The sequence below is a fragment of the Bombus vosnesenskii genome, unplaced genomic scaffold (assembly GCF_011952255.1).
Source record: "Bombus vosnesenskii isolate JDL3184/JDL3185 unplaced genomic scaffold, Bvos_JDL3184-5_v1.1 scf7180000013272, whole genome shotgun sequence".
Taxonomy (NCBI): domain Eukaryota; kingdom Metazoa; phylum Arthropoda; class Insecta; order Hymenoptera; family Apidae; genus Bombus; species Bombus vosnesenskii.
The window spans coordinates 5435362-5455898 of NW_022882930.1; the positions used below are offsets into that span (position 1 = coordinate 5435362).

General features: G+C 43.8%; 1 protein-coding gene across 5 annotated transcripts in view; it reads left to right on the plus strand.

Annotated features, from left to right (window-relative positions):
- Positions 1–20537, plus strand: part of LOC117231225 — a 182190-nt gene that overhangs the window by 150757 nt on the left and 10896 nt on the right. For all 5 annotated transcript variants that reach the window (XM_033489448.1, XM_033489450.1, XM_033489449.1 and 2 more), the window contains 7 exons: positions 6382–6518; positions 8605–8893; positions 9721–9992; positions 12924–13076; positions 14676–14870; positions 15547–15935; positions 18594–18830. In XM_033489448.1, coding sequence (XP_033345339.1) covers positions 6382–6518; positions 8605–8893; positions 9721–9992; positions 12924–13076; positions 14676–14870; positions 15547–15935; positions 18594–18830 — 1672 coding nt within the window. The remainder of the gene's footprint in view (positions 1–6381; positions 6519–8604; positions 8894–9720; positions 9993–12923; positions 13077–14675; positions 14871–15546; positions 15936–18593; positions 18831–20537) is intronic.

The window sequence follows — 20537 nt, forward strand, 5'->3', positions numbered from 1 at the left end:
GAAAACAAAGGAATGTAAACTGTTCAGTCGGTTAACAGTCGGGTATAGAAGAAAGTGCCGAGACGCGTGCAAGTGTGTATCGATGAATATATAAGAAATCGTTCATGAAATAAATATATTACTATCTTAATATTAATCCTTGGTATAAATTTAGTATTGCTATAACATTATTTCGGCTTCGAAGATCCACGATTCTCAACAGTTTCGTTCTAATTTTACGTCCGATTATAACGTTGGTGGAAAATGTGGCAGGAAACGAAAAACGATCGAACCGCGATCACATTTATCGTGCGAAATCCACTTTAAACGTCCACTATTATCCCGAAACGGGCGAAAAACCAATCTGAATTCAAAATTCAAGATCTCGCATGCCGTTCTAATCGAGCGAGTTGCCGCATGGAAACGCGTTACGAAAGCGATGAAAGCGAATCATCATCATCGGGCACGTAATCCCGGATCCCTTTACCGGCCTCGTACCAATCACACGAGGCCCGGAAGCGCATAAAACCCGACCGACATTCGCGCAGCGGTTTCCGCGGCGAGCATATCCCGCAGAATATCCTGCACCGCTCGTAAAAGTATCTCGTATCGCGGCGAGCAACTCTTTTCCTCGGCGTCCCGGGCTTTTTACCGCGTCGAAGAACGCGTTACTCGGTCTAACGTGGCCTCAAAGCGGACCGTTGCTTTCGAAACGGAAGATAAATCGAGGCTGCGCGGCCTTTGATACCGGTACGTACGAAAGAAGTGAAAGAAATAAGAAAATTAGCTCGTTCGTAAGCCAGCCCCGATTCCAATTTTCTCAATTTCGACTTTCCACCGATTCTACCGTTCCCGAGATTTCCCAAGGTTTGTCTGCTATTTTTGAAAGAGCAATCTCTCTTACGGTAGAATTTTCTCAGTCGCGACACGTTCTTTCTTATCTGCGCTCATCCTTCTCGTGCTCCTCTCGCTGGTAGGAGTCACGAAATACGCGCGAGTTTCCCGGTTGAACGGACGGCATTTATTCCTGACGAGTAGCATTACGCCGTTTCTATTCGATTTCCATCGTTTCTTCTCGCTTCCGCTGTGATTTATCCGCCCAGACGCTGTTTAGAAACATTCGGTTGTAAAAAGAATAGTTACATCCTTGTTACGATCTCGTACTGAAAAATTTGAAACGAATCCGCGAGTACTTTCTACGTAAATCTTCGGCCGGTTACTATCTCGCCGGAGTGCCGAACGATAGAACGCAAGGAAGGACGGACGGAATCGACGAAATCCGAAAGTCGAGTTAGCGTAGCCGCGTGATTTAGCATCGGGCGTCGCACGGCGTATTGCGATCGTCAGCGCGATAAATGGGAAAGCACTCGACGCGAGAACTTCATATTTTATTGCGTAATAAAATATAATCCCGCGACGAGGAGTAGCACAAGGAGGACGACGGGTCACGCGTCGACGATTTATTACGATGCTACGGCACGAAGCTTCGTGAAAACCGGGTCAGCTCCGGGTACAGTGGCGTTGTCCGCCACTGTATTGTCCGAATCGGAAAGAGGGACGAATTCGCGCCGGTTTCTGGCAAGAACGACGGAAAAATCGGCGAATATAAAGACGAACCGGCTAAACAGAAAGAAGTAGGATCGAGATAAAGAGGAGAGTAACGATGGAAATAGGACAGTAGTTTAGGAAAGATAAGGGGAGAGATATGCAAGAGGAATTATTAATCGCGACGCTGCAGAAAGTCTTTCCCCCTTTTTCCTCTATCTTCTTCTCGTTTTGATGTTGCCGTAATGCTTCGAGAGAAACGACGCGTCAGCGTACAGATGGTCGACTGCTTTTGAACAGTGACAAAAGCCCATAATTCGTCAAACACCATTACCAGACACATCTCGGAGAGGAGAGGAACGCGTATCCGACATAGCGAAACGCAGCCAAGTAGTTGATGCCAGTCATTAGTCAGCCGGAGGAGACGCAGCCGAGAAGCTGGCAAGCAGCTTCCCTCCGGGAACTTTCGTAATTTGACGTAACAGATGCACCAACTGAATTCGTAATACTTCGACAGAGGCGGCGGCCGGACGACTATCGGTTTCCGATACCGAATCCTGTCATTAAACCTAACGAATATTCAATTACACCTGGCCCGATTGTTCCGATTGGTGCAGCTTATCAATCGTTTGCATCGACGCTCAAGTACCGAGGAACCTTCTCTTTTTCCCGAATTTTCGTTACTCGCAATCTTCTCGATAATTTTCCAATTTTCCCGAATTTCCCATATCCGAATTGCTAATTACTTAACGCTCTTTTTATGGAGAGGGGAGGACATTCTGAAGTTTTTCTCGAGTTCCACTATCCCGCACGGAAACATGCAACCCTTTTCCCTCTACTCGTTTCAGGAAATCCAATAAAAAATGGAAGTTCGAAGTTGCAGCTAAACCCCAATAGCACCGATATTCAGCGAGTCGCCGAAACTTTCTGCGAAATATTCGATACTTCTTCTATTTCTCTCGCGATACGAGAATTCACAGCATCCAGCGCAATGCGCATCCTGGATACCAGAGGAGTTTAATCATCTGGCTAAATTAAAACTCGAGTTTCAATCCACCGGCTGGGCCAAATAATTAAGCGTGAATAGCCCCGCATCCGTCAAAATTAGAGCTTGATGAAAGCGAAACATCGGTGGAAAATAAAACGAATATTCTTCGGTTATCATTTCTGGATAACACACGAGGAACATGGTCGACAACGGAAATTCTCCGACCGAATGGCCGCAAAGAAGAGATATCTCGCGATTCGCGAACGTTGAAATTAAATTTCCAGCTAATTCTACGTTGCAGAATGTTCCATATAGCAGCCCTAGACGTCTAGGGTTCATTATCGATAATTACAATCGCCCTCTGGTTCCTAAAATCACACACAATAATTTCTATAGAGATCCATCCAATTTTCAAATTACCACGGAATTGAAAATTCCGACGGACGATCGTTTTTCTAGCGAGTGTCTCGTATAAAATGGAATACGTTGAAAGGCGTAATGGCATTTCCAATGGCGAGAAGCGAAACTAACAGGTGAAACGTTTCGTGTAGCATTCGACGGACGATGAAAATTGGCGGGGTAATCTAGTTATAGCGATAAGTTACGACGCGAGGAAGACAAGGTGGCCAGATTTCAGGCGCGCTATTAGCCAGGCAAACTAGGATTCTGATTAGGAATGAGACCCCGATGCCTGGAAATGGCGTGCATTGTGTTCTCGGCCCATTCACCCCGTCGATAGCGTGTCCGTGTGTGTTTTTGTGCGAGCGCGCGCGCATCTGTATATATGTGTATACGTTCGTATTGGCCCACCACCGACGTTAGCCTCGATTTCCATCCTATACATACGAGCATGATGAGCCCTTGAAGCCCCACAATGAACTAGTATTGTAACGTAGCCGTCCTGCACAATGTAATTCTGCACGGAGCATGCGATAGAGGAAGCCAAAGTAACTTAATCAGCGAGCGAGTTTCGGTTTCTTTGACATACACGATACAAATTTTTCAACGATTATGCTATCGCTCTGGAAAATCCGTCCTCGGCGATGAACTCGGGAATCGTTCGTTGCAGAGGAAAAAATAAATACGCGCAACGCTCGCGAAAGTATTCCAACAGTCTTAGAAACTTTCTATGTATATGTAGCATCCTTACTACAATTAGTTTATCTACAATAAATGGATTAAACAGATGTTGGTTAAACAAGAAACGATGGTTGTTTAACGTAAACTAATCGCAATAACGTATTATAATTAAGACAACTAGATAGTTCATTTGCAAATCTCGTCACCACGGATCCAACGCTCTCTTTCACACGGACCACAGCCTCTCGACAACGCAGTTCGCGCTCTCTGACTTCTCAACTGACACTGACTGTTAATTCGTCTTCTTTCCTTAGCATCCCTTTGTCTTTTGTCTTACCCCACCACGCACGTGTTCCGCAACAGCTCGTGGCCAGGGTCACGCAAGCCTTTTCCGCGAAACTATTCGCCGACGATAGGTTTGTTGGGCCTGTCGGCTTTCCATTTCGGCTTTCTCGCGACATTGTTTATAGTTCGCTCGATATCTCTTCGTCCACGATACTACATATATGTCGGGTTGAGGTTGGAATTTTGGGCGTTCGACGAACCTTCGCTCGAATTTACTATCGCGGGTATAGCTGATATTTATTGGTACAAATGTGGTTATTACAAGAGACTGCAAGTAATAGCGGCGATCGGATGGTCGAGACGTCGATGACAACGAATTCAGGTTCGACAACGAATCCACGGTCAACGGTATGATGTATGCGATGTGATACACGTATGACTCAACGTACAAGTAAAACTTATCTGAATGAACTAACTTGCAGTCCAAGTGGAACTGTCCTCGTATATTCTTCTCCCCACCTCTCGGGTCGATCTTTGTTTTTAAGGAGAGCTATATAATTATTCTATACCTCTGTCAGGTGCACGTCCCTCCCGTGACCGTAGCTGCGTTCAGTGACCCGTTATGTCACTTCGAGCCCAAGCCCATCGTCGTAAAATCGGATTAGAACATTAAAACTGTTTCTTAGCTTTCTTACTTAAGTGTAGCTATAGTAAAAGTCTGGACTAGGGTATTGGGATTTTTCCCAACATTCCAAAAGGGAAGCCCCGATGTCCTTTCATCTCCCACATACATATAGTATACAAACTGTGTGATTTGAAAATTTGTGTTTGTATACTGTAAATGTATGAAATTTGCAAGATATTTATTGGAAGTACTCGTTTCGTAGAGATCGCCAAGCTATTTGAATTATTCGCAATAATATGACGAGATTAATTATTCGCTATAATGTAAGTAACAACATGCAGAGACCATATTTAGCGCGAATTATACGTTTAAGACCACTCTCTTCATTCTGTATGGTTTATAATTTTTCGTTGTATAATGGTATATATGTGCAATAAACGTGTTGTAACTTCCACGTAGATTTTCAGACTAGTTTCCAATTTTACCAGTATAATCACGATAGTCGTGTCTCATTACGCCGCTAACAAAGTTTCAAAAAGTTTCATACAATGCATATAATATATTCATGCAAATTTTCCAGCGGTAGGTGTTCGAATACTTTCGCGAGCCGCTACGCGTACGCCACGAATATACTTTAATTACTGAATTTTTAGAAGAATACCTATTTTTCCACTATACCGGTGAAATTCGTTACCATAATTATTTATCCCCGTTACTCGTCTACAAATTATTATCGCGGTGTACTGTAGCGTATTATAAGTTTTGGCGAGAATTTGATCGCTCTTCCCCATTAATCGGCCCAGCACGCGTTTCGACGAAATTTATGAAAAGGTATCGCCAGTTTGTATACGCCATTCATCGACTCAACATCCTCCTACATTCGCGAGTGGCCATTAAAATTCAGATCCATTGATCGGTAATTTAAAAGTGAACACGTTCGCGTTATTCCGTAATTACAATCGAATGAAACCAGTTACAGAAGTCGCTTTGATCCGCGATTTTAAAGATGCTTTTGTGAAAGCTTCGTATCCATTCAACGCGTCCAATTTATCGCAAATTCAGTGACGGTTCGTGTTACCTCAAAACGTCCATGACCTCGAGGCATCGTTTCAATCGACGTATCGTTGCACGCATTTCAAAAACAATACGAGTGTTTACGAATAGAAGTTATACGAATGAAAAGCTATAGGAATCCGGCTTTTCCATGATAGTTCGATGATTAGCGCCTGATCGATATACGTTGGATACGTCGCGTTGCCCCGAAGGAAGAGTACATACATACGTTTCCTTTCACGACGGACTTTGATCGAGAACCGGTGTTCTCCTTTTAACTCGAGATAGAGGAGATCGCGACGAATCGAATTTTTCTGCGGAAAACGATCGAGCAAAGGAAACTAGCCCGGAGCCATCGATAATTCATCGAACGCCCCAGTCGATTCTTTGCCCGGTCGACCTCGAAATTCACCTCGATAAACCCTTTGATCGAGTCGCCGATGCCGATTACACGGAAATTTGGCCGAAGATTTCTGCCAAGGACGTTCGATCGAGCGCGATTCCTTGGCTTGACATAACGAACGAAAGGAAAGTACAGTCACATGGCTCGGTTAAAAGCTCCAAGGTAGAACGTGCACGTGTGGAGACATCGCAAAGTCAAATCTCGCTATCTAGAGAATTAATTTCAGTGATAAATCGTAAAATCGTGGATATCTCTAACTTTAGATTCGTAAGAGCGCGCTTCTCAACTTGTTGATCGTTCGACCGCGCCATTAGAATCGAAGTTCGATTTTCTCGTGTTCAAGCGACCTGGAGCTAAGTAAGTTAGGCGACAAGACGATCGATAATGTTTGTTTCAGAGAGATCTTTGTCCTTCGTGTTTCAGCCTGCAATAAAACGTACTACGGCGACGTGGGTAAAACTTACGACCTGGAGCTCCATCGACCGAAGGAGGACAAGGTGCCTTACATTTGCAAGCTCACCTTCAGCGCACCGGGCGGCGATCTGGGAGACATCATACAGGCAAGTTTGCCCGAAAGCCTCTTTGATTATCCTCCGTAACAAAGACCCTAACCTAGACCCGAACCTGTATTCCTAATTAACATACAGCATGAATGGCTGCGTGGGGTAATTAGACGAGTAACGAGGTACCTCGTAAATGCACCATCGCATAATCGAAGCTACCAAAGAAATTTACATCCGTTTGACTGAGACTTTTCGCTAAATCGCGGCATAGTTTCGAGGGCGAAAAAGACAGCCGAGAAACGTTGCTGCTTTCTCCGTTGAAAAGGCGCGCCAGAAATTAAAAAAAAAAAAAAAAAAAAAGAAACGCAAAAAAGAAGAATAGGTAGAAGAAGGAGAAGGAGTAAAAAAGAAACGACAAGACAGATGGAAAGAGAGAGAATTACGGGAAACAAGGCAGAACCGTGGTCTGCCAGACGAGCAGAAATTAACGGTGGAATTTTTAATAACGCAAATTGCTTGAATTGCGCCAGTTAGCCGGAGGGAAGCATAACCGAACGTCGTTTCGCGGCCTCGAATACTTTCGTAAACGAAACGAACGAGCGGTCCGAAAGTTTCTTCCGCGCGCTGCCAAATTTATTTATACGCGGCCTGTTTGCCAGCCTCTCGCGGCTTTTTTCCGCGTGTTTGCCGTTTTTATCAAAGCCATTCTCTCTCGACTGCTCGCGCGGCTCTTTCTTTCTCTCCGATGCTCTATGCCCGCCCCTCGGCGAACGTCGATACTTTAATCGTCGTCGGATCATTCCACACGGGATTGATACTTGATAACTCGATTACTCGCGCAGAACCGAAAGCTAGAGGGGTGAAAGAGATCGAAGAGCTGTTCTGTGAGATGTTCGCGCGTGTGCTTACCGTTAGAATATTCGACGCGGTAATGCATTGCCGGATATTAGCGTTTAATGGCGCACGATGGGAAGTTTCGAAAGGAAAATGTTACTACCGAGAGCTTCGAGCAAACAGATATATCTAACCGGTATCTCTCGAGCATCCAACAACTCGAAGGATTTCTATCGTTACTCGATGGAATATTAGATCGAACAATTGCAAAGAGAGAAACGAACGTCTGACGAAAGTAATCTTTTACCACTGAATACTCACTATGATACTGCCACGTCGGGGACACAATAAATCACGAAACCGATAGATCGCCGGTGATCTCCTCGCGTCGCAGTTCGAACGTTTCACGAATAACACGAAGAAATTTGACTTTGTATGTGAAAATAGAGTTTATTACGCGAATCCAACCGAGTGACGGTTTAAAGTGTTACAGAACGATTCAAAGTGTTACGAGAGGCTGGGTCAAAATGTTTTAACGGACTGATTCGAGCGCTTATTCTGGAGGGTTTTTGTACTGTGTTTTTAGTCCCTCTGGAGGGATTGTCGTCTGGTGTATCTCAGAGACGCCTATTCCGATACTATTTGGTTATTGTTTCGATGACCGTGATATGCAGGATGTCTAGCCTATCCTATTACTGTTTCTGAGCGGGTGGTATTCTTGAGCGTGTGACGATACGAAAGTCGAATGATACAGAGACGTAGTACCAGTCATTCACAGACCATGGCGACTAACTGCGCTTCCCGAAATTTGTTAAACGAGCCAAGTACTTCTGATCGATGCTTATCTCGTATGGAACTGCAGCGATCGAAAGGAAATTTCAGTTAACGTGCAACTAACTGAACGTCAGCTGGCTGAATTCGCTTATCCGAGTACGAGTTCCTATTACGTGGGAGAAAAATAATGAGGAAAATTGGCGAGCTCCTCTTGTATCGAACTCCGATTATATAAACTATTTATCCCCTGACAAGTTCAAACGACTGGAGTTCTACTGTAATCTCATCGATTTTCTCTGCTTTTTGTTTTACGGAGTTAATCGATCTGCCAAATAGATCATATTTGCATGTGTATGCGTGTGAACGCAAAGCTCTGAACACTTTCGCGTAATAATATAATTTCTACAGCCGCGAACGCGCTAAAGGAAACACGATAAATTCCACGATGTTCTAACTTCTCGAAAAACTGAGAGATTACAGAAAGAGCGTAGTGTCGTAGGAAGTTTAATCGACGTTACGGTGCTGGCGATTTCAGTTGACGTTCGACAGCTTCACCCTGGGGAAATTCGTGTCGTTCACGGCGGAGGGCTGCCCGGACGGATCGCTGCAGATTTCGGAGGCCCAACGGCCGGACGTTGGTGGCCTCTGGTGCGGAACGTCCTGGGGTCCCGCGATTTACTACAGCGAAACCCAGACCGTCTCCATCACGCTGAAGCTGCTCAGGCTCAGTAAGGATCAGACGGGATTCAATTTCGACTTCAGGATGGTGTACAAGATGATCAGGAAGTCGGACGCCGTGGCACGCTACGGGAATCCATTCGTCGGTACGTACGTCTCCGTTTTCTTTCGCTCTCTATCATGATTTGTTTCCATGCCGATGCTCTTACGTTGATAACTTCGCCGCTCGGATGAGACGGAATTTACATAAGCTGGATAGTTTTGAAAACAACGCGGTTCGAATTCTTCGGTGTCGAGGTCGTCGAGTTTGTCGTGGAGGGAAATCGAAGTTTCTTGTAAAGATTTTCTTTGTCTCAAGTCCAGATGGATTTAGTCGTTCTTTCTTTTTTTCTATCTTTTCTTTCTTGTTGCTGCATCCTTGTGTGGAGGCTGGCGTCTTGTAGTAACGTTGATAGTCAACGACAGTGATTATTAAATTAATTATGTAACTAGATCGTAAAGTGTTTTAAAGAACTATTCTCACGATACGGTGAAGCTTCGTTTATATCAACTTGTCGGGCAACAAATAGTTTATCCCTTAAATAGTTTGTCCATTGCGTTCATATAAACGAAGTTCTATCCTGGCTCGTTTGAATTTTCAGATACTCGTTTGATTCAACGACGTTCCATGGAGATGACAATTCTATTTTCCAAGTAGATTATATTTCGTTTAATTGTCAATAATCGTCGTCCATTTTTGCCAAGACAAAAATAACTTCTTTATAAAAGAGATTATATGTAAAAAAAAAAGACGTACAAAAACATGTATTTTATAAAATATATATATATAAAGATATATGAAATTGCAGGAAAAAATCATCGATTTAAAATGGATACGTACAAACATCGATCTTGTAAAATATATACAAAGATGTACGATTACAAAATAAACGAGGAACATAGAACAAAGAAGAAGTAAAAATGACGATTCCAGGTATGACGCAGCCGACAGGAACACCATCTTCGACGGAATTGACTTTGTCAACGTCCTCGAGCGACTACGCGAACAGCTCGATGGCGATGCCGGTGCAGATGGTCGAACAGCCATCGACCACGACGAAACCAAGCAGCGAGCAGTACCTCGGGGATCTGATATCCGGAACCTACTGTTCCCGCATATTCAGCGACTGCGACCGGAAGAAGTGCAGACTGCAGTCTCCCAACTTTCCCGGATTGTACCCGCGCAATCTCACCTGCTACTACGCGGTAAGCCCGTTCGAAATTTTCCACCCCTGGAAACTTTCGAATAACCACCTGCCGCCCTGTAAACACGAAACGCCGAAGAACAGCGCAGAAAATTTTCGCAACTTCTTCCGTTTGCCGGATAGGATTCTTCTCGAGGAGAAATAGCTTTCTGAAAAGTTCCTTCCTTCTTTGATTGATAGAACTTGATAAAAGTTTCTCGTCTCGTTCGATAATTTACCTTTTTTTATATATAAGTACATATATAAATAATATTTCACGCAAGGAGACGATTAGAAATTGTTCGCTGGCTGAGGTAGCTTCTCTTGAAAAATTGTTTCTTGGAAGATCCTTTTCTTCCAATATGGAAGACTTACGAGTGCTCCCGCTGCGTTACTATCTTCTTAGTTTATGTTACGTAACATCTCGCGTCGAGTTGGAAGACCGTTTCTTTCGAAAATTAATAGACGAAGGAATAAAGTTCGAGACTCGACGATTTCCTAGCTTCGTGGGGTTGCATGGGATTCGTGGAAAATCCTTTTAGCAAATGACCTAGGATGTTAAGCTGTAAACTCGCACGGTACTTAATATCGAGCTAGAAAATAGTCCGTACGAATTGTAGAAGCCTTCGCTGTTTATTTTGTACCGCAGAACTCGAATACGGGATCATAAATCTGTAGCGCGCAGTCCGTGGCGACGATTCCGGAGACCGCCTTTCTTAGCGAGTTATTTGAAAATTTATGTAGCTGTCCGAAGGAAGAATGAAGTTGGAACGAGTAAGTCGCGCGGTACGATGAAGCTCCTTCGTTGGAAATGGCTCGATTTCTGGTGTTTACGTAATTCTTGGAGGCTTCGTGAATTTTTCCAACTTCCCCGCTGTTCCCCGTGGGTATCCGAGTTGTTATGGTAAAGAAGAAAATTTATATAAAAATAGTAGACGCAAATTCTGATAGAGAAACGATTAACGTGTTTGCCTGTCACCAACGTGGTTCTTTTTACTTTCACGATATTCACATTCGAAATAGCGACTTTGATGTACGCATAGTGGAAAATGTTCGAACATCTATAGACAACTTTTACGAATACATTATACGAAACAACAGACTCGACTATCACGACTACATCTACTATATTATATCTTATATAGTATCTCGCAAATTTTATATGCATTCCCAAATTGCTTTCGAACCTTATCACTGTGATCGTAGCCTTCCTTTCTCGTCATAGACCTTAATAAAATTTCCAAATCTCTAAAACGTAACACGCACGATATAAACACGAAAGTTTCCTGCGATAAGCGTTCAAATACTCTCGTAAGAGATACTACGAAGCAAAATCGTGCACGTAGAGAAAATATCATCGCGCAAGAAGAATCTGGTTGCACGAAATTATTTGAAATCACAAATTACTAATTGCCGATGATTACTAAACGATGATCCGCGAGGAAGTCGATGAGAGGGTGTCGGCCGATCGAAATCTCGACGACGCTCTAATGAATATTAACAAAGCTGTTCTGTGGAGCGTGAAAGGAAAGGGGTGTGACGTTGGAATGTTCTCCGTGACACGCGAAACGTTGCAGGCTAATCCGAGGAACGGTATTTCAGGTCGAAATCGCACGACGGTCCGAGCAAATTGAACGGGTCGATGCACGGGCTCGGTTTCGAAACGAAGAGGAACGAACGCAACCAACGTTGGCATTCCGACGAAAATTTACGAGGCACCGCCACGAGCGTACAACCCGCGCACCATTATTCTCCTTTTGCCCGCTAAAGCCGATACGACCCGCTAAATACACTTCGATACGACCACTGAAATTTTCTGCACCCGGTGCTCACGAAGGTTGCGCCAATTTCAATGTCGTTTCCACGACAGTCGCAACGAGGTACTTTCGTTACACGAGGAATGGAGATTGGATCGTATGGAATGCGTGGTAAACAGGGAAGTAGAGAGGTCGGTTAGTCTAGAAATAGGGGAAAATAAAAGGAGGACGTTAGATGGCACGGGTGACGCTCGATGTGTAATCGTTGGATAAGGAACGTTGATTAAGACGATAGAATCGAGACACGAGAGCGATCGATACGACTACGATTTTACGATATAGTAAAAAATGAAGGACACGCGCACAATGGTGTGTAAACGTTTATGCTTTTGCGAGGGACGTATGCGATAGGAAATACGCGATCGCGGCGGTGCTTTGATCGAGAAGTAATTTAATTTACCACCCTCCTCTGAACGTGGTTCATTCGATTAACCGATACACCTCTCTGATTCGAAGTTCGATAAATTGTTTTTCGGATAATATATGAGCGACACGAACACGCGTGAAGATGGATAGATAGATATAAGCGTAACGGTAGAGATAACGTTAATAAACAGGCTAAAAGAACAGGATTACGAAAGGAATGGATGAAACGAGAGCGTGGGAATAACGTATGGGTAAAATAAAAGCGAGAAAATTGCGCAAACCAAAGTCTCTTTTTTTAGTCTAGAAATAAAGATTATTATTAATTCGATATTAGCGATAGAACGCAGAATATGGCCCATGCATAATCCATTTTTAGTCTGACGTCTGAAATCAGTCCGCCCTTTGTATTTACGATCGTTCTTTTCTTTTATCATATCGGGTTATCGGACGAGTGTTAAACCTTTTTGAGGTGGGGTTTCTGCTCGCAGATAAGAGAAATTCTACAGGGATGGAATAATGGCATTACCCGATAGATGTTAGAAGATCACCGAACAGAACGATATACATTTGATTTAATTCGTATCGTAGAAAAGTGTTGGAATAAAGTTTATGATTCAGCTTTTATTTCTCATCGGACTTTATGATCCGGATTAGTCTTCTTCGTAATCGTCATTCTTATCAAAGTTTATAATTTAGAAAAGGCTGAAAACTTATCCGACCGCTCGGTACAACACCTCCTAAGTATCTTCCGTATTAATCTTACGACACAGGTGAGGCAGCACGACGTACCAGCAGGGAAACACGCCTTAATCTCCGTGAAACAGCCTCGGGGCCAATTGGTGGCCATAAGAGCGAGGCCAGCTACCCAAGCGGAATCATCGCCTCGCGAACTTCGCCTGTGGAAGGACTGCGATGTGGTTCAGGTACGTAGTAAAACCCGAAACGGCGAAAATTGCATGGATCGAGATAAATCCGAGACGTCGAACGATGGCTAGCCAGGGCGAAACGCCACGCACGTGACCGATGGCGTGGTATCGGCCAAGCCGAACGGTCGTTACGCTCGCACGGTAATTCCGGCGGGTGTGCTTCTTAAATCACGAACACTCTGCCGAATTTATCGATCCGCGTAGAAGAGAAACTATCGCCGTGTGTTCTAAGTTGATAAGCGAAATTTATTGGCGGACTATAGGGCCAGACCAGATAAGAAAGATAACGCGAGAATCCTGGCGAGTGGCTTCAAAATAGCCGACGAAAGTTTGCGGACGTACGTCAAACTACTGAAAGACCCATCCGATCGAGCGATTAATTGTTTTCTGAGAAATTGAAACGCGATCTTCTCGAGATTTACAGTGGCTACGAAAAGTGTTTGCTCGTAGCCTTATGTTCCGATACGTTTTCTTAGCGGGTTTTCCGTTTTATTTACACGGTATGACATTTTTCGTAGTCACATGAAAGTATTACTAAACGATACAAAATTTATGTAATTGATACGTAAATGCTATGATAAGTACAATGGTGTGTAAATACTTTTTGCAGCGCTATAAGAGCCAGCCGGTGTTACAAGATTATTTATATTTTTATGCGCATATTTGATATTTGTAGTTTAGTATTTTACTTTATGTTTATTTTATTTATTATTGTTTCTTATTGTTTGTGCCTTTCGGCTTTGGACGAACTTTCGGGTTTACATCTCTTACATCTAATTTCCTTCTTACATGTCTACCTCCCCTCTTTCCCACTCTATTCTATTGCACTACCTTGCTTATTCTACCCCTAAAAACTAAGCATTAGGAACTATAAATTATCAACTAACGACTAAAATCTATTGCCACTTTGGTCTTTAGCCTCCTTGTTGTGCCTCCTCCTTGTCGTTTGCCCTTCTCTTCTCTATTATTGCTTTCAATTCTGCTAGACCTTCTCCAGTCACGTTCAGCGTTTTTCCTATGTCTTTTGGCCCCCCCGTTATTTCACATTCTTCTATTACGTGTCTCAGGTCTTCTTCTTTCCTCCTACATAGTCTGCATCTTTTTTCTCCCTCTTCTTTCCAGTATTGCCTTGCTTTGGTCTCGTTTCCGCATCTGAATCTCGCCAGTATTCTTCTATCCTTCCACTTCATCCTCCCTTCTAAGTACTTTGGTAATTTCTCTTTGGCTATGTTTCTGTAGTGTATGTTATACTTGGATTCCCTTATCCTTTTCCCCCTCTCTTCTGTTTCTCTCTTTCTTCCTTCTTCTATAATTTGGTCTGCTGTCATCCTTTCTTGCTCCTCTCTTAGTATTTTACTTTATATTTATGTTTGGATTTCTGTAGAACTTTGTTATTACCGCACCGTTCTGCAAACTTCATCTGTGCGATACAAAATATGCCAAAAACTTTTCGATTAACCGTGGCTGGAAAAAGTTCCAGTTCCTTTTTTCGTCGTACTATTTTTCCCATCGAATGATACTAATTATAATAATTATATAATTATATAATGATACTAATTATAATAATAAGAAAAGGAACGTCGTTTTGGCCCACAGGACTACGTGACCGTGTATGATGGCTACACGACCCGGGACCCGGTGATCCTCAAGTTCTGCGGAGGTGGTGAGCCGGTGCCGGAAGCCACTAGCAGCGGAACCGAGATCCTGGTCGAGTTCACCACGTCTCCTTACGGCACGTTCCTGCATCCAACGCCGCCGCATTCGCTCCACGGCTTTCAATTAGAAGTGCAAGTACGTGGTAATTCTGTTCAAACATTCATGGGGCCGGAACAGCGTGCTTTACACCTGACGGTGGCGAACTACCACCCCCTCGGTTCACGGATCGCATTTAAATGGTTGGTCGGGGCAGCCACCGTTACCACAATTTTCTTCGGGAACGACGAGCCAACGAGATAATGAATTTTAGGACGGGGATTCTTCTTCCCTCCCTTTTTTCCTCTCATTTCTTCCTTTTTTCTAACCAGTTAAGAGACGTTAATGTCGATGAATTCCTTTAGAATTGAGTAACGAATTTTAAATCTCGTATTATACCCTTTCTTCCATCATCCTTCTTCATCTGTTTACTTTCTTTTCTATAAACATTTACAAGGATTAATAAATTCCTCTGTTTTCTACGTAGCAGCTAATCGTCTAAAAACTCGAATTCCTGTTGGAGCGGCAACAACTATCGTTGCTGAAGTAGAACAAACTCGAGCGATATGCTCGAACGATAAACCGTCCAAGTTCTGATGTGCCTGGTACAACGTAGGTTATCCTTGAGTTTCCAACGTGAATCCCCCCGCCCCCCTCATTCGTAATAATTCGAGAAATTAAAGTATAAACCTTGGGACGTCTACAAGACCAAAATAATTCTTCCGTTTTTCCCCTAGTTCCTATCTCGTTGTTTCCCAACGAACTGTGCTTGCAGGTGAAGTTCGTGGACGCCGACTCGCCGACGTACGCGAAGAACAAGCATTGCGAGTTCTGGCTGCAGGGCAGCGGGGGTGGTGTGCTCGCGTCTCCACGGCATTCCTTGCCACGGAACAGCACGTGCCTGTATCATCTTCGCGGCGCTGGGCCGGCGCTTCCAAGTCCAACGCCACCGCGTCCTTTGCCCAAGTTTCCAGAGCAGAGGCCGGGAACCGTGTGGAGGAGACCGGCACCGCGACCACCGCAGCCACAGTTCCGCGTCTGGCTGTCCATCCTCAAGTTCCACGTAGGCACCAGCTTGTCGAGCAGCGACGAGGACTGCTCCACCACCCTTATGGTGTGGGACGGCGAGATGATGCCACTCTCCGAGTGCTACGATCTTGCCTGGTCGGTTTAATCCCCTTTGATTAATCGCGAATGCCTCGTTAGAGCCGACGAGCTTCCGCTTGTTACGCTGGTTTTTCCGGAAAACCGATCCTCGTCTTCGTATTTCGTTCGAGTTCCTGACGAGCAGTTCGGTGACTCGAATGTTCTTCGAGCAAGACTACGATTATGGTGGATACGTGTCCCCATGGATACGTCAGAACAATCTTATGACTCAACTACGCGCTTTCGTGCAAATTCCTGATCTTTCGTAGATCTAATTTTAGACGGATGAAACCTAAGTAGAAATTTATTTCATCCACTGAACGTTTTAATAAATATAATACAGGCTGTCCCAGAATTGATGGTACAATCGTCGACGAGGTGGTTGTACATGAGAAAATAGGTCGAATATATGAAATAAATTTTTTTCATTCGGGACTTTGTTTTCGAGAAAGTGGACTTTGAATTTCCTCCGAGCACGCATGCACTTGACCATATCGTGGAACACAAACCGTATGCCATAGGTTTATGAGTTATAACAAGGCACGTGATTCTTAAGATTTACCTCGTTAATGCAAATATTGTTGAAAATGCTGGTCACCGGTACCGTATACACAGGAGTGTTCTCCGAGTTAGATCTTCGTGCACGCTTTTTCCACCGTATTTCCCCTTTTTCCTCGAACGCGAGAACGATCCTCGCTGTTAACTGTGCAAGACTTGTGTTGTCTTTGGAATAAACTTTTGATTTAATATGTACGCTTCTTTCTACATAAATGAATAAAGTGAATAATGGTTTGTAACGAGATGCTTTTAACCACGAGATAGTCAAGCGCATACGCGCTCGGAGGAAATTCAAAGTCGATTTTCTCGATAACAAAGCCTCGAGTGAAAAATACGTATTCCATATATATTCGACCTATTTTCTTATTTACAATCACCCGCTTGGCGATTGTATCATCAATACTAGGACACCGTGTATTTCGAATATTTCGTATATGTTTGAACGTAGTGCACATTTTGTGCATTTTTGCAACTTTCAATTTCCTGGAAATTCCTGGTAAAAATCCGCGACCTACTTATGACTATGTATATGCACTTCGGTGGCTGGATGTTTCCTTCGTCGGAACGACAGTTTATTGGAACACATATCCACTGTAACCATAGAACTTCACGCGAAACGTTCGCTGGAAGAAATATAGCGAGATGTTAAATTGAAATACAAGGCAGCCACAAATCCGTCTATGCAATGACATTCAGGGACGCAGCCATGTACGATTCGGACCAAAACGCTCTTTAAGATATCTTGCTTGATTGGATATATGTTAACGTACAAAGTCGATTCCTAAATCAAGAACATCACCGTTATCGCCAATTGATATCTGCACAACTTTCGTCATTGATATCATCGACGGCATCGGATCCGTGGAGACGCTATTTCCCAGAGGACTCGTGAAAACAGGAGTCGACCTCTGACAAACACAAAACAGAGACCTTTAATCCGTCGGTTCTCCTTACGGAACATCGATCGATACAGTGACATACGACTTACACGCAGAATTCTACGTTTTCCAATAATAATCGAACCAAAGTTAAGATATTAACAGCTTTTGCGATATGATCAACTTGTAGATGAAAGCTTCAAATATCAATCAACGTAACGACTCGGGCAACCGCCTGCGTGGACTCAGTTTTTCTTGAAACGTCAAAATGTATTTCCCACGGCTCTCGTTTCCTCGGATCTGTCGAAATTCCCTCGTCAAAATGCTCGAACGTTAGTCGAGTCTATAACCACGTTCTATTTCTTCCACGCGAACCGCACGCGAGAAAAAGATCGTCGAGTTCTTCCCGTCTGACCAAAATTCGTGAACTCCACTGTAGCAGAGTCTGGGTTGCTTTTATATACTGCACGACCAACGGCTAAACCGCGGGATCCTCGTGTTTGCTTCTGTTTAGTTGAGTTTGCTTTCTTGTTACGCCATGCTGTTAACAGATCTTCTTGCCTGGATGTAGTTTGGTTTTTCTTGTCCGAGAGTTTGGAAGGGGTTTGGGTTATGTAAAGAGGTTTCGGGTAACTTGTCCCTCGGTTCAGAAATTTCTATGCAGCGATTCGGATGATTTATAGGTAGACCCCCGGTATTTGAAGCTCGGAAATTAGTGGAAAGTAGATTCGCCCATGAACCGTAGACCGGTGTCCCGCGTTTCTTATCTCAATCTCGTCTTACGAGATAACGATCTTCGTTTCGTTGCGATACGTCAAATTGGATACGAGGAAAATGACGAGATTAGCGAGAAAATTGACGCTGCAACGATTCTCCAATCTTTATACGCATCTCGAACATCCTTTCATTACGATTTATAATTGTTTAACAAGATCAACTTAAGGCAATATTGAAACGAGAAATCGTACGCATCGACGATAGCTTTCTCGTATTTCGTTCGAACCAGAGATATTTTTCAAAGAAATACAATTACATCGGGAATGGCCGAAAGAACGCGCCGATAAAAGGGATTTCCAATTAGACGAGTCTCTTGTAAAGCTCGCGTGACGCGATATTCGCGAAGTTTCTATCGTCGCCCTTCTCTCTTCCAAATTTCATCGCACAGACGCCACCCGCTTTATCCACGCCCCGGGCTACTTTAATCTGCTTCGATCTCTCAAACATAATCCATCTCGAACAGCGAGAAAGAACACCAACGTCACGGAGACAGATCCGCCGAGCCATCGCACCCTCAGGCAGCCCGCCCCGCTGGAAACACCACCCTGTTGGCGCGTTATTGCAAGGACAAGGTGCCGCGAACCTGCGACCACGCCATCCTACAGAACACCAGTCGTCCCTGTTCCCTTGGCGAGAGCTTCGTATCCAGCGGAAGCAGTTTGACCATCGAGATGCGGATGGTCGAGTCGACGGCTCTCAGGCGAGTGTAACTCGATTGCACGATACGGGGGGGAAAGAGGGAAAGCGAAATGGGGATGAACGAAGAGAAGGGGAGAAGGACGGGTGGAGAAAAGCGGTTTCCGTTTCAATTACACAGGCCGCGTGCCGTTTTGTTCGACGTTGTTTCACGTGAGCGTTATCGATCGACACGGCCGCGTATTATGTTTTCTCTCGAGCGACGATGTAATGAGATTTCGCCAGGAATATCCGCGGGAAGCGAGCTTTTATCGGCCCCGACTTTTCCCGAGCTTCTCGAAAATTATCGGCAACGATCGGTGATTAGAGAACGAATCCTTTAGATATCTCGTTTAATCTTCCACGACTGTGAACTTCCTTTTGGTTGCGATACGCGAGAGCAACTGTTTCTACATCTATAGTATATTTCAAAGCGTCAAAGTTTACACGGTACAGTATAACGCGTAAAGATAAGTAGAAAACCAGTTTGTATTTAAATTGCATTAATATCCACGGTTTAATAAATAACCATTACGAACGAATTATTTGCAGCGATACGATAACGTAGGGATGAAAGAAAATAACACAGGGATCACGGCCAGATTAGAGTCACACAGCATCGTAGAAGATTAATACCTACGAATCGAAGTTATTGGATATTTTCGTGCGAGCTGAATGTTTCACGAGTTTTATTCGATATCTTTAATCTTTGATAATGGGAAGCAAAGATTATCGCGGACTGATAATCCATGACGAAAAAGAAGAGAGCCTTTAATCCTTCGCTCGATGAAACGTCGAGTAATCGTTTCTTTCGATCGACTGACGTTTAAGTCAAAGGAAACGAAACTTCTCGAGGCAAATTAAGATCGGAACTCGAAACGAAGATTTTAAACGGAGACGTATATTTCGCGCAGAACCGGCTTCCTCGAGAAGTCGGAGGTCGAAGTTCCGGTATTTCGAGATGTCGTGCTACTCTTTCCTTTTCCTCGTTTTCTTTTTTCCTCCCTTTCTGCGCGCTCAAGGGGTGGAAAGCTTTGAATATAAATTCAGACGAAATTTGCTCGTGACATGGAGCTCGTGGAATCGATACAGAACGTTACACGCGAGGAATGCGGAGGTTTTATGGCGACGCAGCGCAATATCTGCCGCACTTGCACGTTTTCGCTACCGACCTCCCGTCGTCAACCTCTTTTCTTCCGTTTCTCCGCCACGGTTCTCCCAATATCAGTTATTTATAAGAAGCGATTTTTCCTGCGCGTCGACCGCACCGTTGCGAGTCACTGAAACGCTCAGATTCCACGGAGCCCAGGTCTTTAGAAATTTCTCTGTGAATTGAAAGTCAATCCTGGAACAAACAGATGTCGCAGTGTTTCCTTCGCGATTACGTTCTCTGATTATTTCGTTTCCCTTCGTGTCGATATATATGGAATTTGATTTATAAGAACGCGATTAGAGTTAATAACCGTAGAAACTTGTAGGCAACCGAAGTAGAAGAATTTCACCAAAGAAATCGAAATGGCACGTGAACGAAGAAATATGTGACGTGGTCTGGTAAGGAAAGAGTTTAAAGCGTTGAAAAGTCGATTAAGATCGTTTCGACTTTCTCCTGTGTTATTTCCTGAGGAAAAGCACCAAGCCAATTTTCTAGAATAATTATTGACTTCGCAAGTTAACAATTAACGTCGTGTATTGGTAACAATAGTAGACAAGTATTTATCGCGTTAAAAAAAAT